This window comes from Leiobunum rupestre, chromosome 7, assembly GCF_980474605.1.
Source record: "Leiobunum rupestre chromosome 7, qqLeiRupe1.1.hap1, whole genome shotgun sequence".
Lineage (NCBI taxonomy): Eukaryota > Metazoa > Arthropoda > Arachnida > Opiliones > Sclerosomatidae > Leiobunum > Leiobunum rupestre.
In genome coordinates this window covers 24,682,224-24,701,521 of record NC_143390.1, presented here as the reverse complement: position 1 = coordinate 24,701,521, position 19,298 = coordinate 24,682,224, and the positions used below count along the sequence as shown (strand labels likewise).

The 19,298-nt window shown below is 35.5% G+C and overlaps 2 protein-coding genes across 3 annotated transcripts; both read right to left on the bottom strand.

Annotated features, from left to right (window-relative positions):
• Positions 1–7,578: 7,578 nt before the first annotated feature.
• Gpat4 (Glycerol-3-phosphate acyltransferase 4) lies at positions 7,579–12,683 on the bottom strand. The gene is made up of 13 exons (XM_090152782.1): positions 12,492–12,683; positions 11,589–11,703; positions 11,386–11,522; positions 11,224–11,266; positions 11,107–11,161; positions 10,975–11,040; positions 10,833–10,907; positions 10,370–10,459; positions 10,207–10,300; positions 9,762–9,933; positions 9,608–9,693; positions 9,411–9,539; positions 7,579–8,888 (listed from the first exon to the last, which is right to left on the bottom strand). The coding sequence occupies exons 1-13, from the start codon at positions 12,621–12,623 to the stop codon at positions 8,709–8,711; spliced, it is 1,374 nt and encodes a 457-aa protein (XP_090008908.1). The 5' UTR covers positions 12,624–12,683; the 3' UTR covers positions 7,579–8,708.
• A 292-nt stretch (positions 12,684–12,975) lies between these two features.
• Positions 12,976–18,950, bottom strand: LOC149935311 (uncharacterized). Of its 2 annotated transcripts, none has more exons than XM_090154768.1 (10): positions 18,893–18,950; positions 18,442–18,614; positions 18,187–18,371; positions 17,928–18,123; positions 14,906–17,862; positions 14,557–14,835; positions 14,384–14,500; positions 14,201–14,326; positions 13,991–14,133; positions 12,976–13,922 (listed from the first exon to the last, which is right to left on the bottom strand). In XM_090154768.1, the coding sequence occupies exons 2-10, from the start codon at positions 18,590–18,592 to the stop codon at positions 13,832–13,834; spliced, it is 4,245 nt and encodes a 1,414-aa protein (XP_090010894.1). In that variant the 5' UTR covers positions 18,593–18,614; positions 18,893–18,950; the 3' UTR covers positions 12,976–13,831. The 2 variants fall into 2 exon arrangements, with proteins under 2 accessions (XP_090010894.1, XP_090010895.1); XM_090154769.1 differs by lacking the exon at positions 18,893–18,950 and adding an exon at positions 18,714–18,816.
• Positions 18,951–19,298: the final 348 nt, after the last annotated feature.

Genomic DNA, 19,298 nt, shown 5'->3' with positions numbered 1-19,298 from the left:
TGGTGGAATACACTGTCTTTATCGGGCTACCAGAGCAAAGGGTCTTAAAGTTTCCATAAATGACATTCAGGAATTTCTAAAACGTCAGGATACCTATAGGCCTACTTTACACAAGCCGATAAAACATAAATTCAGAAGAAACAAGACAATCGTATATGGAATAGACGAACAATGGCAACTCGACCTGCAAGATATTAAACGACATGATAATAACGGTTTTCTGATACCTATTATGTTGTATAGACGTATTTAGCAAATACGCTTTCGCTGTAGCTACCAAGGATAAGAAAGGAAAGGAACGACCATACTTAAGGCTTTTAAATCAATCTTGGAATCAGGTCGAAAACCAAAGATTGTACAATCAGACCACGGGAACGAATTACTTTGCAAGGAGGTACAACGGGAATTAAAACGTCGAGGTATCAAGTTTTTCGCTACCCATTCGGGGGTGAACAGTAGCATCGTAGAGCGGTTTAATCGCACCTTGAAAAGCCGTATGTACCGTTATTTCACGCAAAACAATATGCATAAATACATTGACGTATTACCGGATTTGTTATAACAACAACTATCACAAATTTATTAAATGCAAACCAGTTGAAGTGACGAGTGAAAATTCAAAACAAGTGTGACAAAATTTATACGGGAAAGTTAATTTTTCCCCCTTTGACGTTGGTGACTTGGTTCGAATTTGCAAGAATAAAAAAACTTTCGAAAAGGGGTTCAAAGCGAACTTTACTGAAGAATTATTCAAAGTAGCGCAGTACATACCCACCAGTATATAAACTCGAGGATTTGAAATCCGAACCCATTTCGGGTGTGTTCTACAATTAGGAAATACAGAAAAATCGGGAAAGACCCCGAAAACTGCTTATTTAAAATCGAAAAAGTTCTAAGGAAAAGAACAAAACCAGACGGAACTAAAGAACTACTAGTACGTTGGCGTGGTTACGGTTCAGATTTTGACTCTTGGGACTTGGGTGCAAGAAATCGTCACATTATGAGTTTCTATATCACGTTACCGTCCGACTCTTCTCTGCGCTATTTCAAAAACAATACTATAAGCAAGTTTAGAACGTATTTACCGGAATGTATAAGGCTCGAGGGAGCTTACGAAGTTGTACTTGCTGAAATCAGTTACCCAAGAACTTGGAATAACGTTCAAGGAGAGTGTATAGTTCGAATTTGGAAAACAATGTCTCTACCGGATTCTTTAGAAGAATCAAAGACTAAAACACCTAAGACACTGAGAAAACGCACTGACATAGAAAATTTCAACGACGCAATGGATTTCGTTAATATAGTAATACCACCAGGATATTACGGAGTTGAAGATTTACTGGAAATCATGACTATTGATGATGTTATATTACAACAAACCAAACCGTCGTGTAATTGTTGAACTTTAAGAAATGAACCAAATTTATTTATCCCGTGAAATCGCCCTCATATAAGGGCTGCATTCAGTAAGAGTAATCGGACCTGCAGCGGTTCTGAACCGTTGCATATCGTTTGCAGCGTTACGTCAAGAGCTACTGAACGCTTTTCTGTACTCACGCAATCGGTTAAACGCCATTACTTTCCTTAACGTTGTGACGTCACGCTGCAAATAAACCGGCTCGCCCAGACGATTGAAATGGTTTCAATCGGTTGAGCAGCGTAACGTCATACCGGAAGTTTAAAAAATCGTACAGTAAAAAACCGGTTTTTAAATCTTAAACCGTTGAATTTGTTGCAAGTTACTGAACGTACCCTAGGGTTCACGAGAATGCTAAACAAAGATGTTACCGTGGTTACGTCAACGACGGCTCCTTTCAGTTGCGATATGGACGCTGGGTTACATTCTCTGTTCATAATAAAAAGTCGATCGGTTGGAGATTCAGATGTTCCCTTATTACGTATTATAAGTATTCAAGGAAAAGACGGAGACGGACCACATTATATGCCTATAGCGAATAACAATTTTCAAACCTTTGAAATTAATATTATGAGTTAAATGGGTCAGCCTGTACATTTCGAACGAGGAAAAGTTCACGTCACTCTTCATTTTAGACCCCGAAGAACATGGACTTCTCTATAAAATCAGGTGTAAAATCTTTCTTCCGCTCATTTGTGGCTAGCGAGTCAAAGGATAGACATGTCTCCACGTATTTTAGATCACGTTTCTGTAAACGACTACAATAACTATTACTTAAATCAAATTGGACACGGATCAATTCCGGTATATCGTGGGGTAGCCGTGCTAAGAGGATATGGTCTTGGAAATATATTGGCCTCGTCATTTCGGTCTGCCATGCCTTTACTCAAAAAGGGCGCTACATTCCTGGGTCAAAATTTTTTAAATACCGGAGCTAAAATTGCATCCGACGTCTCAAGTGGTGTTAAAATCTCGGGGGAAGAAACCTTCCGAAGCAGTGACTAAGCTGACTGGAAATGGTTGCAAAAGGAAACGTAAAACGTCTCCCATCATCAGTTCAGTTCGAGCCAGGAAGAAGAAAAGATGTTCTCTGCTTCAGTCTGATATATTATCGTAATCATCACCATTGAACAATGTCTCTAGCTCACCCCAGTTCGCAGAACAGCATTAGCTCGGAGCTTGATTTATTTCACGTACCTTATACTCATACTGGCATAATAGGAAGTCAATGGGTTGAATTATTTGAATACAATCCAACATCGAACGTAAATGAAAACCAAGCAATTATCTTTAATATCGCCGGAAACTCAGAGATGTACATTGATCTGAAAAACACCCTACTTCAAGTTCAAGTGAAAATTGTGAAAGCAGATGGAACTTTACCCAAACCCGATATTCATGACGCTGTATCTAAAACAACAACACCTGCGGACCAAGTTGGTCCAGAAATTTTTTTTACACAGTCTCTTTGGCAAAGTCCACGTATCATTGGGTGACAGATCAGTTACCTCATGCTATCAACAGTATCGTTACAAGAGCCAGGCCCCTCTCTACCATTGGGCTAGGTAGGGCTAAGCCCTAGGGCATCTCCCCGGAGGGGCGCCGTCTATATAAAAAATACTATAAAAATAAATAAAAGGGTGCCTAATATAATTAGCCCAGGGGCGCCTTAAAGCTAAAGACGGCCCTGACAAGAGCATGATTCAAACCCTCTTGACATTCGGCGGTCCAGCCAAGGAAAGTTTCTTAACTGCACCACCCTGACTTTGTACGTTCACCACCCCTACCTTTGACTGTTCAAAACCTAAGTATTGCGTCACTCTTTCGTTAAACATAGCATTGCTAGTTCACCCCGCCTTTACGCGTTCACCACCTAAGTATTTACCCTTCATCATCACCCCGGCCTTTGGCTGTTCACCACCCTGCCTTTGGCTGTTCACCACCCTGCCTTTGGCTGTACAACACCTAAGTATTGCGTCACCCTCGGTGGTGCAGGCTTGGCTGTTCACCGCCGGGTGGCGGTCTTCCACTACACCTTTTGGGAATGACCAGGGGGAGCAGTGGTCTTCCACTGTATACTCGCGGTAGGAGCGGGGGGAGTTGGGGGTGGTCTTCCACTGTGCCTTTTAGGACCCGCTCGAAAACCCTACTACCCTTATGAACAAGGCCGAAAACGTGTTTTTTCACTCTTATTTCGTCTGTGCAGAGAGTTTGAATAATTTGAAGCTAGTTCCGCCGCCATGGATATATCGTAGAGCTCGGTGTTTGGATAAGAAATATCCGATTTATTTGTTTTATCCATAGCTGAAAATTATCCGAATGAAAAGTTCTTTTTGTATATTAATTCGTTTTATAACCGCGAATAATATCCATAAATAAACAGTTAACCGAAATTTTTATGAATAATTGGAAGTTTGGCGGTTAATTTATATGTTCCGCCGAGCTCTAAGATATAGATAGGAAGAGGCAGTTATTTTCGATGCGGATGTTGGCGATGATGGTTCTTAATCCGAATGGGTCACCACGAAGAGTCGATTTCTCCTCAACGGCACTCCGTAAAAATTTAATTGGTGTTCCGTTCGATTATATTACCATGCATGGGAGTGCTGACCCACATATATTAATCAAAGGGAGGTTTTGTGTTTACGAAATGAACATTCGACGTTTTAGGCTTCGAATGGGTAACTGCTGAAAGTCCGTTTCTTCGCAACGCCTCCCTATAACAGTTGCCAGTGTCTTACTTCAATAGCAGTATAAACATGGACAATCGTGACACGTAAAATTGGGCATTTGGTTTATCTGAAACCGTTTCGGCGAAATATGTGAATGATACGTGAGTGTAGAGAAAACAAAGCTAACTCGCGGTTTTCCTATTTTGTTGCTCTTAACAGGGAACCCGGGAGATTATCGAATTTAATGGTGGAGTGCATGATAAGTCTGTCCATCCAGAAAGAGAGGGACGAGAATGAGCATCTCGTAAGAGATATTTTCGATACTTCTGGTGAAACTAATACACATAATTCCGTTGGGGCTCTGGGGCTGTGGGGCTCGAGCCCCCGCCCAAATAAAATTGAGGATTAATTATAACCTCACTGCCTTTATTTTGATCCGAATTCAGTCTTTTTACAGAAGTTATTTTGACATTAAGATGAAATAAGCAAAAAATTTATTACGATATATTCGTCCAAACATTGGGTCAGAAATTGATATCGATCCCATGCACGGCTCTGGCCATACACCAGCGTCCGCAAGCTCGGACAGGTGACAAAAAAGTCATAGGTAGCAGAACCCTACTATTGACGGTCGCACCCTCAGGGCCGGATTAACCAATAGGCCGTAAGCTATAGCAACTCCAGCCGACACCCTACCTACGTAGGTAGAGAGCCATACCCTTCAGAAAGAGCTCCTAAAGGGGAAAGACGGGCAAACCGCAGCCCACATAACCCGGCCAGCTGGCACCTGATTTCCCGGTGGGCCCCTAAGGCCAGGAAACAGGGCACACCGTACACGCCACCTCACAGCAGGCTACCCAATCCTCCGAGGCGACTTGCTTGCCGGGACCCTCTCCATTAGCCGAAGTCGGAAGTGGAGATAGAATCATTTGATCAGAGCTAACATATCTCAGTGCACCACCACCTTTATGGGTTACAAGTGCCAGACTCCGACTCCCCGGTAAAGCCACCAGTTATTGCACACTCCAACACCTTAAGGGTCGTCCAAACAGACAATTACCTCATTCACTAGATAGTCTAAAATACCTCCGTAATGTATGTGGCCAAAAAAGGTTCTTGATTTAGCCATGTACACAGAGATTTTTCTGAAGACATCGACTTAAATTTTGTAATCAATTAATTTATTTATTTATTTATTTGAATACATAATAGACTGCTAAGCTACAGTAAGCTTTGGTGCAATCTTACAGGTTGTGGCTTATGCAGATATGACAATAATATGATATAGAAGAAGAAAAAAAAACGTTAAACATGAGAAAGAAAAAATGTGAAGCCAATTGTACAAACAGGGGATAAATGGGAACATTGTGGGGTTACTGAGAGTTTATGAGATGGTTTCTAATGTTGCGTCAGGCCATTGGGCGTGAGGTGCAGTGGAGTACATCGCTGGGTAATTTCTTCCACAAGGTAATTGTACGGACGGAAAAGTGCCATTGACGGGTGGTAGTACGGACATGTGGTTTGACTATCTTGGCATTATGACCTCTCGTTTTTCGAAGAGCGGCGAAGTCCAGATATTATGTATGTATTTTAAGGGAATAGAAACAAAATTGGAAAATTGTCAGCTGAAGGCGCTACTTGTTTTTAATTTAATAAGCGTCCGCCATATCTCGCTGCTCCTCCATTTAAACTGAAATTCGCGGATTCACCCTAAATATGAAACTTTATGTAGAATAGAAGTACGTAACTATACATGTATACTCCCTATTAACTTAAGTATTTGAAAGGGTAGGGAGACGAAGCTAAAAATACGAAGAATTAAAGTGAACAACTGAACTGCTAAAGTTACTACATTATTCAGAAAAAATACGTTAATAAAAAGTGGTAGTTTTCTTATGTTGATTTATATATAGTGAAATTATTAAGTCAAAAACTTGTGGTTTGATATTAATTAGTTCCAAACTTATTCCATAAAGTTGGACAAATTTTACGTTTTCAGTTTGGGAAATTTGAAATTCGCCCCCCACCCCATTTTAAACCCTTCGCTACGCACCTGGTTTTAGTGTTCTGTCTCCTTTATCGATCCCCGCCGTAGTACTGACTGTTCTGGAAGCCTTCCTATAGTACACAGCTATAGGAAGCTTTGAGTCCACTACCTGGAGCTCACCAACCAACCAAATATTTCCCAGGAACTAGCCACAATCTTCACCTATACCAGTCAGTCACTACATGAGCTCAAGTGTACTCGGTATACCTTGGATCTCTTCAAAGTAAATTACGGTGAGTTACAAGCTTACCAATTACAGCGCAATTGAGTGGAAATACTGTCCTCTGACGATGTGGAAACTTATTGGCTCAGTTTTCGGGAGAATATGAACACTGGCGTTGATCTGTTCATCCCAAACCGACGATCCCACGCGCCGTGCTCGCCACATTTTACCCCGTGTTTCGCAAATTCCAGGCAGTTCAAAACTGTCGCTTGCGCAACAAGCAGATTCAGCTTACGTTGACTATGCACCCAATGCGGTGACAAATGCTTCTCGGAGCCCATCATGGCTGGGCAATTGGCGAACAAAACCAGCAATCGGTTCACAAAGCGGACAAAAAGACTTGTCAATCTGCCGGTTGCCAAACAGACACTTAACTTAACATCGACTCCCCACTTACAGTTATAGAGTATGTGTTCGGATGACTTTGTCCTGGATCCAAACATCTTCTTTTAATTCAACGTCCTTCACAGAACTCGTGGCCACAATAACAAAATTGTCAAACCCCACACCAAAAACTAATATTCGCCAATGATATTTTGCCTACTAGGTGGCAGTACGCGTAAGGAAGCCTCTCCATCCTGAACTTCACCCTTGACCATTATCATGTTGCACTATTATTTTATACGCTTAACTTTAATTCTTCGATCATTGTGCACAGCTTTCCCTATATTTTTTTTTATTGATTTTGTTATATTAAGTTTTTCAAATCTAAGTTTGTAATTCTACGATTTCCCATGCAGGATTGCAAATAATTGTAACTTAGCAATCTTTATAATGATCGGAAATAAATTACTCATGGAAAAGGAAAATCGCGGAAAGTTAAAAGTTCCCATGTTTAAAAAAATATTTTTGGAATAATCTTCAAGGACTTTATCGTGACTGAGACTGTTCTCTTTCTTCAGTTTTACTTTCAGTACATGATCCAAATTCAGCTCTGGCTGGTTATACGATCCCGAGTTACGCCATGTCAGTTTGCAAGTTCGCGGAGCTTTGCGCGTAAAGTCTCGTTGGGATAACCGATGTAATAAATGTGATGGACACTAATATTATCGATTATGATCAGCGAAATTTTGAGTGACATATCAGAAGTTTCCAAGAATGGTAACTGTAAAGCTTAAATTATTTTACCAAAGAGAATGGATAAACTTTTAGCATTTATAAATCCGTGGGGTCGGACAAATATTTTGTTTTTTAGGTCTCCAAAAAGTAAGAAAAGAACTTTTATACTATTCAAAACCAATCAAAACTTTTAATGACGCTGCATTAAGAATTGAAACCTGGGTTTATGGCACCATGGTATTTACAAAAGCAGTTTAAGGGAGTAGGGTTTCAAACTATATATAAAGTTTTCCTGGAGGGGCACAGTTAAAATAAAATTATCTAAAATTAATTCTTTATACAATTTACTAAATACATATATGGGTGGCAGAACAAACATTCAGTTTTGCTACTCCTCATTAGTTTAATGCCAAAGTACAGCCAACTGATAATCTCAAAATTATTAAAAGCTAAAAAAGGAAGTGGTTAAGGTTAATGAAGGAAATAACAGAAATCATTATATTACAAAAGTATTAGGAAATTAGATTAAACTTTGAAAATGAAAAACATCAGAAGATATAAAAGTCTGGAAGAACTGACGAACTAAATATTGTACTTTACGAGCAAAATTAATTATACATATACTTTAAAGGGCAACAGAACTTTGTTGCCTTTAAATAAATTAAATAATCAAAAAAATTATCCTCATCTTAATTCAAAAATTAATGCCTCATACTGAAAGAAAAAAATATATAAACCCTCTTTTGGTAATCACTAGGAAACTTATTTCTTTGGTGGCAGGACAGTCTATCTGAGACTGATATAGGAATGTTTCTTATTCGATCAATTTTAGATACAACCAAGTTGTACTTTGTATAATCAGACCGACAAAAAAATACTTTTACTCTTTTACAAGTAAGAGTTAAAAAAAATATCCTCTTTACAGTCAATGAAACAATTAGCCATACAAAAGGCTACTTTGAAAAATTGCAATTTTTTGTAAAAATTACAATTTTGCCACGAAACATACCCAAGCTCTCCTTTTGTATAAATTTTACAAAGTGTATCTAATTGCATCACCATTCAAAATAACATTTTGTGCACCTCTGAGTAACTACATGTAACTGTACATTTCGTATGAAAAAATATTAGTCCTTCGTACGCATTTTTAGTCTCTCGACCGCAAGCTATTTTGTGACCACCTTAATCTAAACCAATGAAGGGAAATGTAGGACACGGAGGAAAGATTAGAAAAAAAATGAGGCCTAATTTATGACACCTATTCTTTTTGTTGACCGGCTTTAAAATCACTCATTCCTTCGTTGTTGATCCTAGAATCTTTTTACTATACTCGACTTGTTGCTGTTCTTTCCATTCCCTCTTTACTTGCATTCGTTTCAACTGTCCATCCCACACCAATTCCACCAAACCACCTCTCTTGGCAATCTCAGATTTCACCCGACCTGCAAAGTCTACTGCGCCCTCACCTTCCTGAGAGAAACAATATTAAGATTTTAAAATAAATAAATAGCCTCAAGCATAAGTTTATAATAAATTCCTTTCGGGATAGTATCCAACTACATATTTCAGATGTGCACATTTCACAGGGTTCAAAAATCCCCGACTTATCCAGGTTATTCTTGAAAAATTTTTGCCAGTATAATTATCTTTTTTTGTAATATAATTATTTACCAACTATACAGGGAATATTATCTCTCTGCAATGCAAAATTTTTTAACTAATAAAATCCCCGACTTATGATATTATTAAAATCCCTGAATTATCAAGGTTATTCAGGTTCCTTACGAACCCTGTTTCAACACACTGTAAAACAAGCAATATACAGTTTTCTCAGTGCACACCTCTAGTTCAGATAACGCTACAAACTGTTTTAGTCATTGCCTTAAAAAGACGTTATAGGTTTTTAACATTTAAGTTAGATACGTCCGTCTGAATGCAGTTTATTATATACTTCGGTCGCAGGGTGTTACGGAAAAATGATATATTTTTTACTCTAATTTCCATGGCTGGAAGGTACCAAACATCACAAACAATGGCCCAACTTGTCATCATCATCAACAGATAGTGCATGTAACCCTGTTTGCTACTGTTCCAGAAAGGGTCTCCAAATCTCGGGTCATACTACAGCAAACAATTAATTAAAACTAGGTGATAGGACTAGAGAAACTTCAAAATAAAAGACTATTTACTTTAATTGCAGCTGGGTAAATTTTTCCTCCCACTTCAAAGCTTCCTTTTTTAAACATCATAACTGACGTGTTATTTATGCAAGTTCCTAATTGTTTAAATGAAATACAAATGAGAACAAATATCTTCAATAAAATACATAACTTTGTACATTACCTTCTGGGAATATTAAAATTGGTAATTTATCTGGATCTTCCACGTGGTCTTTTAGCCTTTTAGCTACTAACGCTCTGTCTTTCATTTCTGATCTTTCAAACCAAATATGTGACGTAGCTCTTGCGAGAGCTCTTTGTAGGACACCCAAAAAACCTCCCTGACTTTGCCCAACCTACAGTTTATTACTTATTAGCAGTGGTATTATTTAAATACAGGAAGTTCCTTATAAGTCCAAGAAAATTTTTGCAACATGTTATTTAAGTCAAAAAGGTCCAAAGATCATGGGTCGTAAAGTGCTTAGTTCCAACATTGTAGGGTTCACAAAAATAAGTAAATATTTAACATCAGACCCTTTGGTCCTTTAAACATTTTTGACTCATTTAGACCAAAAATATTCCTGCCAGACTAATAAGAAACACGCTTTAAGCACGCTAGAATATATTACCAATGCGTAAGAATTGTCGCTAGATAAAATTACAACATCAATAGGAGAAGTGTGATTTGCTACACAAATTCCTCCACCTTTTGCCATATTTTCTCTAATTTGTAAATAAAATAATGCATTTTGTAAAATTAGGTAGATTCACGGAGTTTGAGCTCTAACATACGTATTATGATAAGTAACAACAGCTGATAACGCCCTTGCCAAAATCCTAAAGCACATAACCGCAACACGATGATACAGCCATCTTTTTAATCTATAACATCAAAGTAAATATTAAAATAACAAGGTAGATGTGTTTTCATCTAAGTCTTTAAGAGGCCTATATCATGCTCTCACACTCAACACACATGCGTATTTACCTAACACTTATTCCAAATAAGATTCGCAGACAAATCAATCAGGAAAGGGGGGAAAAAAGAAATGATCGGAGTATAAATAGATTACCCTAGTTTTTACTTTATAACTGACATCAAAAAATTATCTATGAGTTATCAGTTTCAATGCTTTCTCAGTTATCATAAATTTATCAGAAATGACGTATCTTATCTATTACAGGTGAAATTCAGATAATTTTATAAAACTAGACTGAAAAAGCATTTTTTTCGAGATTAAAAAACTATATTTACCTTGATTCAGGAACAAAACCAACAATATATGTGCATAAAACCATCCAGCCAACACCAAACACAGTTAAAGACACTCTAAAACAATGTTTTACAATCATTATACAATCATTTAAAGAAAAATACGTATTTTAAAATTTATTACCTAAGCGGCATCAATATTAAATATCGAATAATACATCCGATTCCCCATAATATTGTGAGTCGCATACTGTAAAAAGTTCAATAATGTAGTTTAAAGATTTGCAGACATTTTGCCAATTTGCGATGAAAAGACCTTATATAATGATAATTTTTGTTTGTCCTGGTCAGCAGATTCCAAGAAGGCAATTCTATATTTACAGAACCAGTTAGAGCACACATTTCCGTAGAATTTTCCAAAAATTAACGTTACCTTCAGCTGCAAATCGCTGAGTGACTTCATCTTCTATAATGGCCTTTATAATAGTTAAATAAAATTTAGTTATATAAACATTGAATGAAGTCTATAATATTCTTGGGCGATATAATATAGACTTCCAACATAATAAATAAAAGAGATAGATCATATATGCACCTCCACACCAGCTTTTAAAAAATCCATCGCATCATCTAATCTGAATTCTTGTGTCAGTGTATTATAAGACCGGTTACGAGGTATAGCCGAATGTTTATCGGGTTGGGGTAGAAGCTTCGGTGCTTCTCTGCTGATGACTAGAGAAAATAAAATAGTCACTTAATACCTAATATGGTTCTGATTATGTTAGTGATTTTTTTTACCAGATGTTTTTTTTCTCCTAATATCATTTTCTTCATGGTTTAATAATACAACATCTTCATAATCAATATCTTTTTTCAATCGTTCTTCAGCTTTGTCTATTCGCTCTTTTCCAAACTATGAAATTAAATAAAGCTAATTAACTGACAATTTTTGTGTCAAATTATGTAGTATTATAAATTAAACTTATCAAAAGGTTTGTTCTAAAATTTTTATATTAACCAATTTCAATATTAGACTTAAAATGAAAGATATATATTTAAAAAAAAACAACTTAAGGAAAATGCTGATCAACCAAACTTCCAAAGCTAAAACTATACGCTAGATAACGATTCAAGGATAACCAACTCTTATAACACACTAGCTTAGATTATTTGCCAAGATATTTCCTCTTGAAAATTACCAACTAGCTAATTCTAAAACCAGGGTTTTTTTTTGTATATATAAAATAAGGGTTTTATGAGATTAAAAAAAAATATATTTATTGGAAATTAACTGAACCACTTGATAAATATTTTAATATTAACCAATTTGTTCCTGTTATTAAAGAAATAAGTGTAAAATTATTGCCATATCCATATAAAGATATTTAAAAAAAGTTTTCCTGATGTATGTCAAATTTTGTCTTTAAACATTAGAGACAAAATACTGTATAATAAAAAACCTTAAATTGAGGTTAAAGCAAATTTCAACTCTTTCAATTTTCTATACAAAAAATCAAAGAAAAATGCTTCAAGAAAGTAACAATTTAATTAATAAAAACCATATTAACTCGTTATGTAGATAATGTAGTAAATGTCTCATAAATGTTATCTATCAATGACCGTTCTATTTTGTAGGGATGAAAATTATGGGCATGCGTTTCACAAAGGCTTATTAAATTTACATTTAAATTTCATTCTCACCTCAAATATTTGGAGGAGAAATTCGATATATTTTCTTCTGAGACCTAATTCTTTGCCTAATGCCGCTAATATCACAATAAATACGAAAAATCCGGCAAATAAAGACGCTATAATACAAGCTGTACAAATCATGACTCGTTCAAACGCGAAACGCGATCTATCTGGCGGCTTAGCAGCTTATAGAGCGAAAATTGCGTCACAAATAAAAGGTGGCTGAAGATAAAAAGCGCGAATCCTTAAATTTTGTTCCCCTCCAACTAAAAAGTAATAAATATAAATGAATAAAACCCATGATTATCCGCGCACATTTAAGTATATGGTTTTCCATCATTAATAATAGTAGTTTTTGTAACTCTTTAGCTTAAATAAACTATAAATATTTCAGAGTAAAACCGCTTTAGTGACAGCCCTAAATTTGGCCACTGTAATTTCCTTAACCAAGTATTGAATTTTTCACATATTGCATGGAACAAAAGAACTTATTTTTATTTAGAGAAAGTTTCAGCGCAGATATAATTTTATTTATAGTACTGATGCCAATTTTAAATAAATAGCTTTTTACCCAAATCCCAACCTTATATATACAATCATTTCAAACATTAAATAGATTTACAATAAACGTTTTAGGAAGGCACAGTGCTCTAAAATATAAGGGAAGACTGAAGTCATAAGAAGCTAAAAATGTTAAAAGTGGTATAAGACAATGCAAAATGAAAAAAGGACAATGTAAAAAGGACACTATAATGATAGGAATATTGAGTGAGGAAATCCTTTTCAGAAAGAGTTACTTTACGTGAACAGTAATATAACTTGAAAATGTAAAAAAGGGATTATCTTATGAAAAAATATTTGTATTTTTAATTAATAGATAAAGCTAGCTAATATAATATTCTACTTTTTGAAGTTACTCTCCCCATATCACAATCTATAATAAAATTTTCACCACTTTTGTCACAATAAACAATACAAAATTTCACATTTGTAATTTCTTTTAAGGAGTTAATACTTCCTTTTTAAATATTTTGGCATATATCGGAGGAACTAAAGAAAAGATATTTGTTCAAAACTAAAATTAAAAATTCTATCACAAAACATCTTTTTTTTTATCTCGCAATATATTGTATTTTTCATATTAAAAAAATAAATTTATGAATGATATATAATTATTCATTTATTATCTTAACTTTAATTCCCTCTCAATGGTCACTTTATATTAGTTTTTAATTTAAAGAAATGGAAAATTATCTATAATATATTAGTTAGCAACATATATAGTTAGATATATATAAGCTTAGGTGACTAGATAGAATGCTTTAAGTACCCATTTTTTGGGGTCAATTTCAAACTTTAGACCTTTTTTCTATTTCTGTTTGCAGAACAGACATTTCTTGCTTTAAAGAATTGAGGCAAGCTTGAAGGTTGCTTAGTGGTCTAAAATATCAATCAATATAAGCTTCCCAGTTTAATTTTGTTAATTATTGGTACTTCAAATAACATACCTGCATTCTGGTTTGGCCATACTTTGTTTTAACAGATTATTAATGAAAGATTCGTCATAAGGCGCCGGAGATTCTGGTAATTGGACATTCAGTCCAGTTTTTGAAGCAGTTAAGTTATTTTCAACTAGTTGAGCTCGTAAATTCTAAAAAAAAATTGATTTAAGCATGATGGTTTAAAGCTAATATTTAAGGAAAGTCACTATTTTTTACTTTAGCTATTCCAATACTTGATCTTAAAGCGCCTTTTAATTCAGAAACGCTGCTTTGGAGTGCAAATTTCTCTTTTCTTACGCTGTTTAATTCTTCCTTAAGATTATTTACTTCCTCTTCAGTCAACTACATTATGAGTTTGATTAGTTCAAATTATTGTTTACCATAATATCAGATATTTACTTGGATTTGCTTATTCATATTTTCCTTTTCTTTCTTACACCGATCTTCTACTACTTCTAGTTGTTTCTTAAGGCAGGTCAGTTCTTGATTTTTTTCTTTCAAGTGCCAACTTAGAGCCTTTTATAGAAATTTTAATTAATATTCTAAAAGAAGAATATTTTTAAAATTTGTACCTTCATCTGCTCAGCTAAAGCAGGATCTCTTCCTTGTACATCGCTTAACTCGTCACCCAGAAGCTTCATTTGAAGAGTATTTTGCTTAACTATGTTTTGTTGGTGCAATAAATCTCCTTGTATTCGTAGCTTTTCTTCGAGGCATTTTTCTATCTCATCTCTTGAATTTTGCAGGCCAAGTTTAAGATTATCAATTTCGTGAGATGACTGATTTAGCTTAGTGTGAATGGTTGAAATTTGATGTTTTAGATGTTTGACTTCCCTTTTTTCTTGAAATATCTATTAAAAATGGTTGAATTATGAATTTCTACAAATGCCAGTAAATCCTCATTTTGAACTTTCCACCTACCTGGTAACGCAAATCCTTAGCAACAGACTTTTCTTTCAAAAGACTATCTTCAACAATTTTATATTTGTCCTCCAAATCTGAAACTGACTTGTCTCTCTGTTTTATCAATTCATCCAGCTGTTTTTCGACTAATACCACTTTTGCATCCCTATCAGCTAAACTGTTTTCAAGGTATTCCACTTGAAGTTTGACACTGTCAAATCCACCAGCTTTTCCTCTTAGCTGTCCATTTTCTTTTTCCAAATTCAGAATGGTTTTTTGAATATCTTCCATGATTTTGTCCTTCTCCTCACACTTAAGGCACGGATTGGTGGATATTTTCTCTAAATATTCAACTTGATCCTTATATTTTTGCATCATTTTTTCAATGTCAGTTAGGGACGATTCTTCATCAATCATTCTGATTTCAGTTTGAACAGCGATGGAACAATTGGGAAAAGAAAGTTGACCACTAGACTCCGAAGATGGGCTGGTTGCTAGTAAAAAGGATTTCCTTTTTGATTCTTTCATGACCTCCTTAAGTTTTCGAGTCAAAACTTTGATATTTGATTCGTAAGCTCTTATTTTATTTTTGTAGAGAGCTTCGTTGGTTTCCATCAGGGATTGAAGTTTGTAAACTTCAGGCTCATAATTTTGAACTCTCTCGCGAATCTTGTCAGCAGTGTCAAAATCAATGGTCTGAGTGGAGGCAATTTCTGATTGTGTCTTGATTCCTTTATCTTTGAGGTTGATCATCAAAGTCTTATTTTCCTCCACAAACTTTGAGTTATCACGTTCTACATGGCGCAATTCCTTTTTTAGAGAGTGTATGACTTTGTTCAGTTCTGATATTTGCTTATTCAAATCATCAATATGGATGTCAGAGCTTTGACTATATTTGGATGATTGCTCCTGGAAAGCCAGTTTTTGATGAAGTAGCTGCTTTTCAAGAAGTTGAAGAGACTCTTCCAATTTGATATTCTCATTCGTCAAATGCTCTAATCGAGCACCTTTGTTTAGAAGCTCCGTTCTCATTTGCTTGAAATTATTTTCTAAGCTACTTAAGTTCTCTTGAACAATTTTCAATGCCTCGTTGACCTCTTGTTTTTCCGAGTTGGCAGCTGCTAAGGCAATTTCCTTGTTAGTTTTCTCTCTTTTCATCTCAGAAAGAGCTTGACTTTCTCTCCTCAGTTGCATTTCTTGTAAAGCTATCATCTTCTCATAATTTATCTTCTCTTCCGCAAGTTTATTATTTTGAATATCTTGCTCAGTTACTTTTTGCTTAAGAAGTACCAGCTGAGTGGATAGACTTCCATTGTCAGATTCAAGGGCTCTGCAGTTCTTCTCAATGTCAGATTTTTCTTTAGCAAGGGTGTTGGAATTGTACTCCAATTCAGATACTTTTAGTTTGAGATTGGTCATTTTGGTTTGCTCTTCTTCAATTTTCTTCATTCTCATGTCAATTAATTCTTCTGCATTTCCTTTATCCTTCTCTATCTGTATGAACAATGCCTCTCTTTCCAACATATCAGCTTCGATGTTTTCCAAATGTTTCATCAAAATTTCCTTTTCTTTGACAGTTTTTGCTCTACATTCATGCAGTTCTTGGTTTAATCTAGTGATTTCTGATCTAGATTGTTCAATAAGTACAAAAGCTTTGGCATATTCAGACTGCAAATTGATCAGCTCACGGTGAAGATCATTTTTGTTCTCTTGAGAAGCGTGCAACTGACTAATATACCAGTCTTTAGATTTCTCCAGAGATAGCCTTTCTGATTTTAAACTAGAAATATCATTTTGCAATTGAATTTTCTCATTCAGTAAGGTCTGGGACTCCACGTGCAATTCCGCAATCTTCCTTTTGAGTCCTTGAATAGCCCCATCTTTGACTGCCAAATCAACCTTATTTTCTTCCAAGGAAACAGCGAGTTTGTCAGCTTGTATTTCGGAAGTAGCTAAATCCTCCTTTAGAGATTTTATCTCATTTACTTTAGAATCAATGACGCTTTGGTATTCACCAAGTACGTCTTTCCACTGATGATATTCCTTGGTCAAGTTCTTTAGCTCTTTACCCAAGTTGTCCTTTTCTAGATTGGTGCTATCTACGGAACTTTGCAAAGATGATATCTGGGCTTCCATGGAACTGACTGAAGCTTGCAGTTTAAATTTATCTTTCGTAATACATTCTAGCTCTACTTTCAAGGCATTAACTTGCTCTTCAAGGTTGGTTTTCTGTCTCAAAACTTCAAAATTAATCTTTCTTTCTTCAGATTCTGTATTTGGCTTAGATTCGGGATCTACTTTGCTAATTTCCTCCATAGTTTGAGGCGTACCAATTGTTTGGGTCTCTCTATGTTGCATCGACTTTGGAGTAACTTTATAAGAGTAAGCGTTATGTTTCCCATAATTTGCATAAGGATACGCCTCATTAGGCACTTTTACAAGCATTTGCTTTACTTGAAATATTTCATCTTCAATCCCGCTCATGTTTGAAAAGTTGGATTCAGTCTCAAATGTGTCAGAAAAATTTGAGAGTGTGTCAAAACTATCAGCTTTAACTTGGCTGAAATTGGAAGACCAGATATCCGACGAATTACTTTTGGCCTTGCAATTTCTTTCTATTTCTAAATTATCCAAAATATCTTCTCTTAACATCATGCTTTTGTGCGTGCCTGCTAAGTGTGATTTGTCAGTGAGCAAAAGGAAGTTCTTGCGATTTGAGCTCAATGAGGAAAGACTTGAAGATGAAGAAGCCGAGTCGATACTATTTACACGCTTCACTTCTTTGCCATTGGATTGAGTTTTATCAGAATTAGTTGAACTATTCAGCCTATCTTTATTTGCAGAAGCAATGTCCTTGATTTGTAAATTATTCTCCTTTTGAATTGTAACTTTGTTAATTTGCACCGTGGAGGAAGAATTTACGTTATTAGACAATTTAATATGATTTTGTTTTGGCACAGTGGAAGGTCGATTTCCTAAATTGAAACACCAAATTATTAACTAGATGGTTGGAAGTGAAACATGAAGGAAAAAAACTAACCAATGAAACTTTGTTGAAGTGCCAGCCCTTGGGAAGACACTGCCATAGATTTCAATGGAGAAGGTGAGTTTAAACTAGAATCTGTTGATTCAGAAGATTTTAAGGAACTGGTTGGCGTGTTGCTTCTTGATTCGAGTAATGTTAGATTAACTTTCTCAACAATATCTGGGCAATTGCGGTTCATGAAATACGCTACCTAATATGCATTATTGAATTAATTATTAAATAATTAAAAATATATATATTTTAATCAACCTACAGGGAACGATATTGTTGGGTATGAAGAGTTAGCCGGTGACTCATAGCTAAACAATTGGTTATCCAGCTCTAAAGGAGTGCTTTTCCCCGACTCATCAACCAATATATTGACTTTAGCACCATTCAGCATGTTATCTTTCCTCACAACTTGGTCCGAAGCAGAGGTTTTTGAGTACATTTCATTATCTACATTGAAAAGAGGGTACTTGAATTTGGCCAACTACAACTTTCAATCTAATCAATAATTTGATCATACTGGAAGCAATGCACTCTTCTCCTATGTAATCCTGATTAGCCTGTCTAAAATCAGTGTGAGGATCAATAACATTGTTCAAGTAATCTGTTGAGTGATCTCTTAAAGGGTCAACTTCTACAGGCACCTTGTCAAATGTTAAACGCAACGCCATTTAGGAACATGCAACTTTGGTTCTATTTGATAAACAGAAAAGGGGTTTAACTACATGAAAATTATAAACTAAATTCAAAAAATCCATAGTAATAAAAATTGTAATGGTATTTGTTACAGACATAGGTAATTAAATTAGTACAGCTACCACTTGCAGCGATAAGTTAATAGTACATGTAGAAACTGTACCGTAACCGTAAGTAATTGCACCACTGCAAGAGGTGGATGACTAAAATTCAACCACCACTTGTTCCTAAGCCTAATTAACCTAACAATGTAACGTGTTTTATACACACCATACCTTTTTATGAAAAAGATTGGGGCTTATGATTATATTATTCAAAATATTCATTTAATAAATACAAAAGTGGATATCCACTTTTGATAAATATTACTTATAAAGAAATGTTATCTATATAAACACGGCATAGCACACATTCTGCGTCCAAATAAATGGCCACACATCACAGAAAACGCGACGTGATGGCAGATTTACCACGGCCAACTTTTTTTTTTTTTTGAGATACACACACATCGGTGTCGACCCGAGGCCTTAGACACCAGCACACACACAATAATTAGGGGTTCAAACTTACTTTAAATATTTATTAATAGTTAAAAAAATAATTGTTAGAATAGCAAAATCGGTTAAAATATTAAACACTTAAGTTTTTTTTTATTCGGGATTGTAACGTGTGGGACGATTC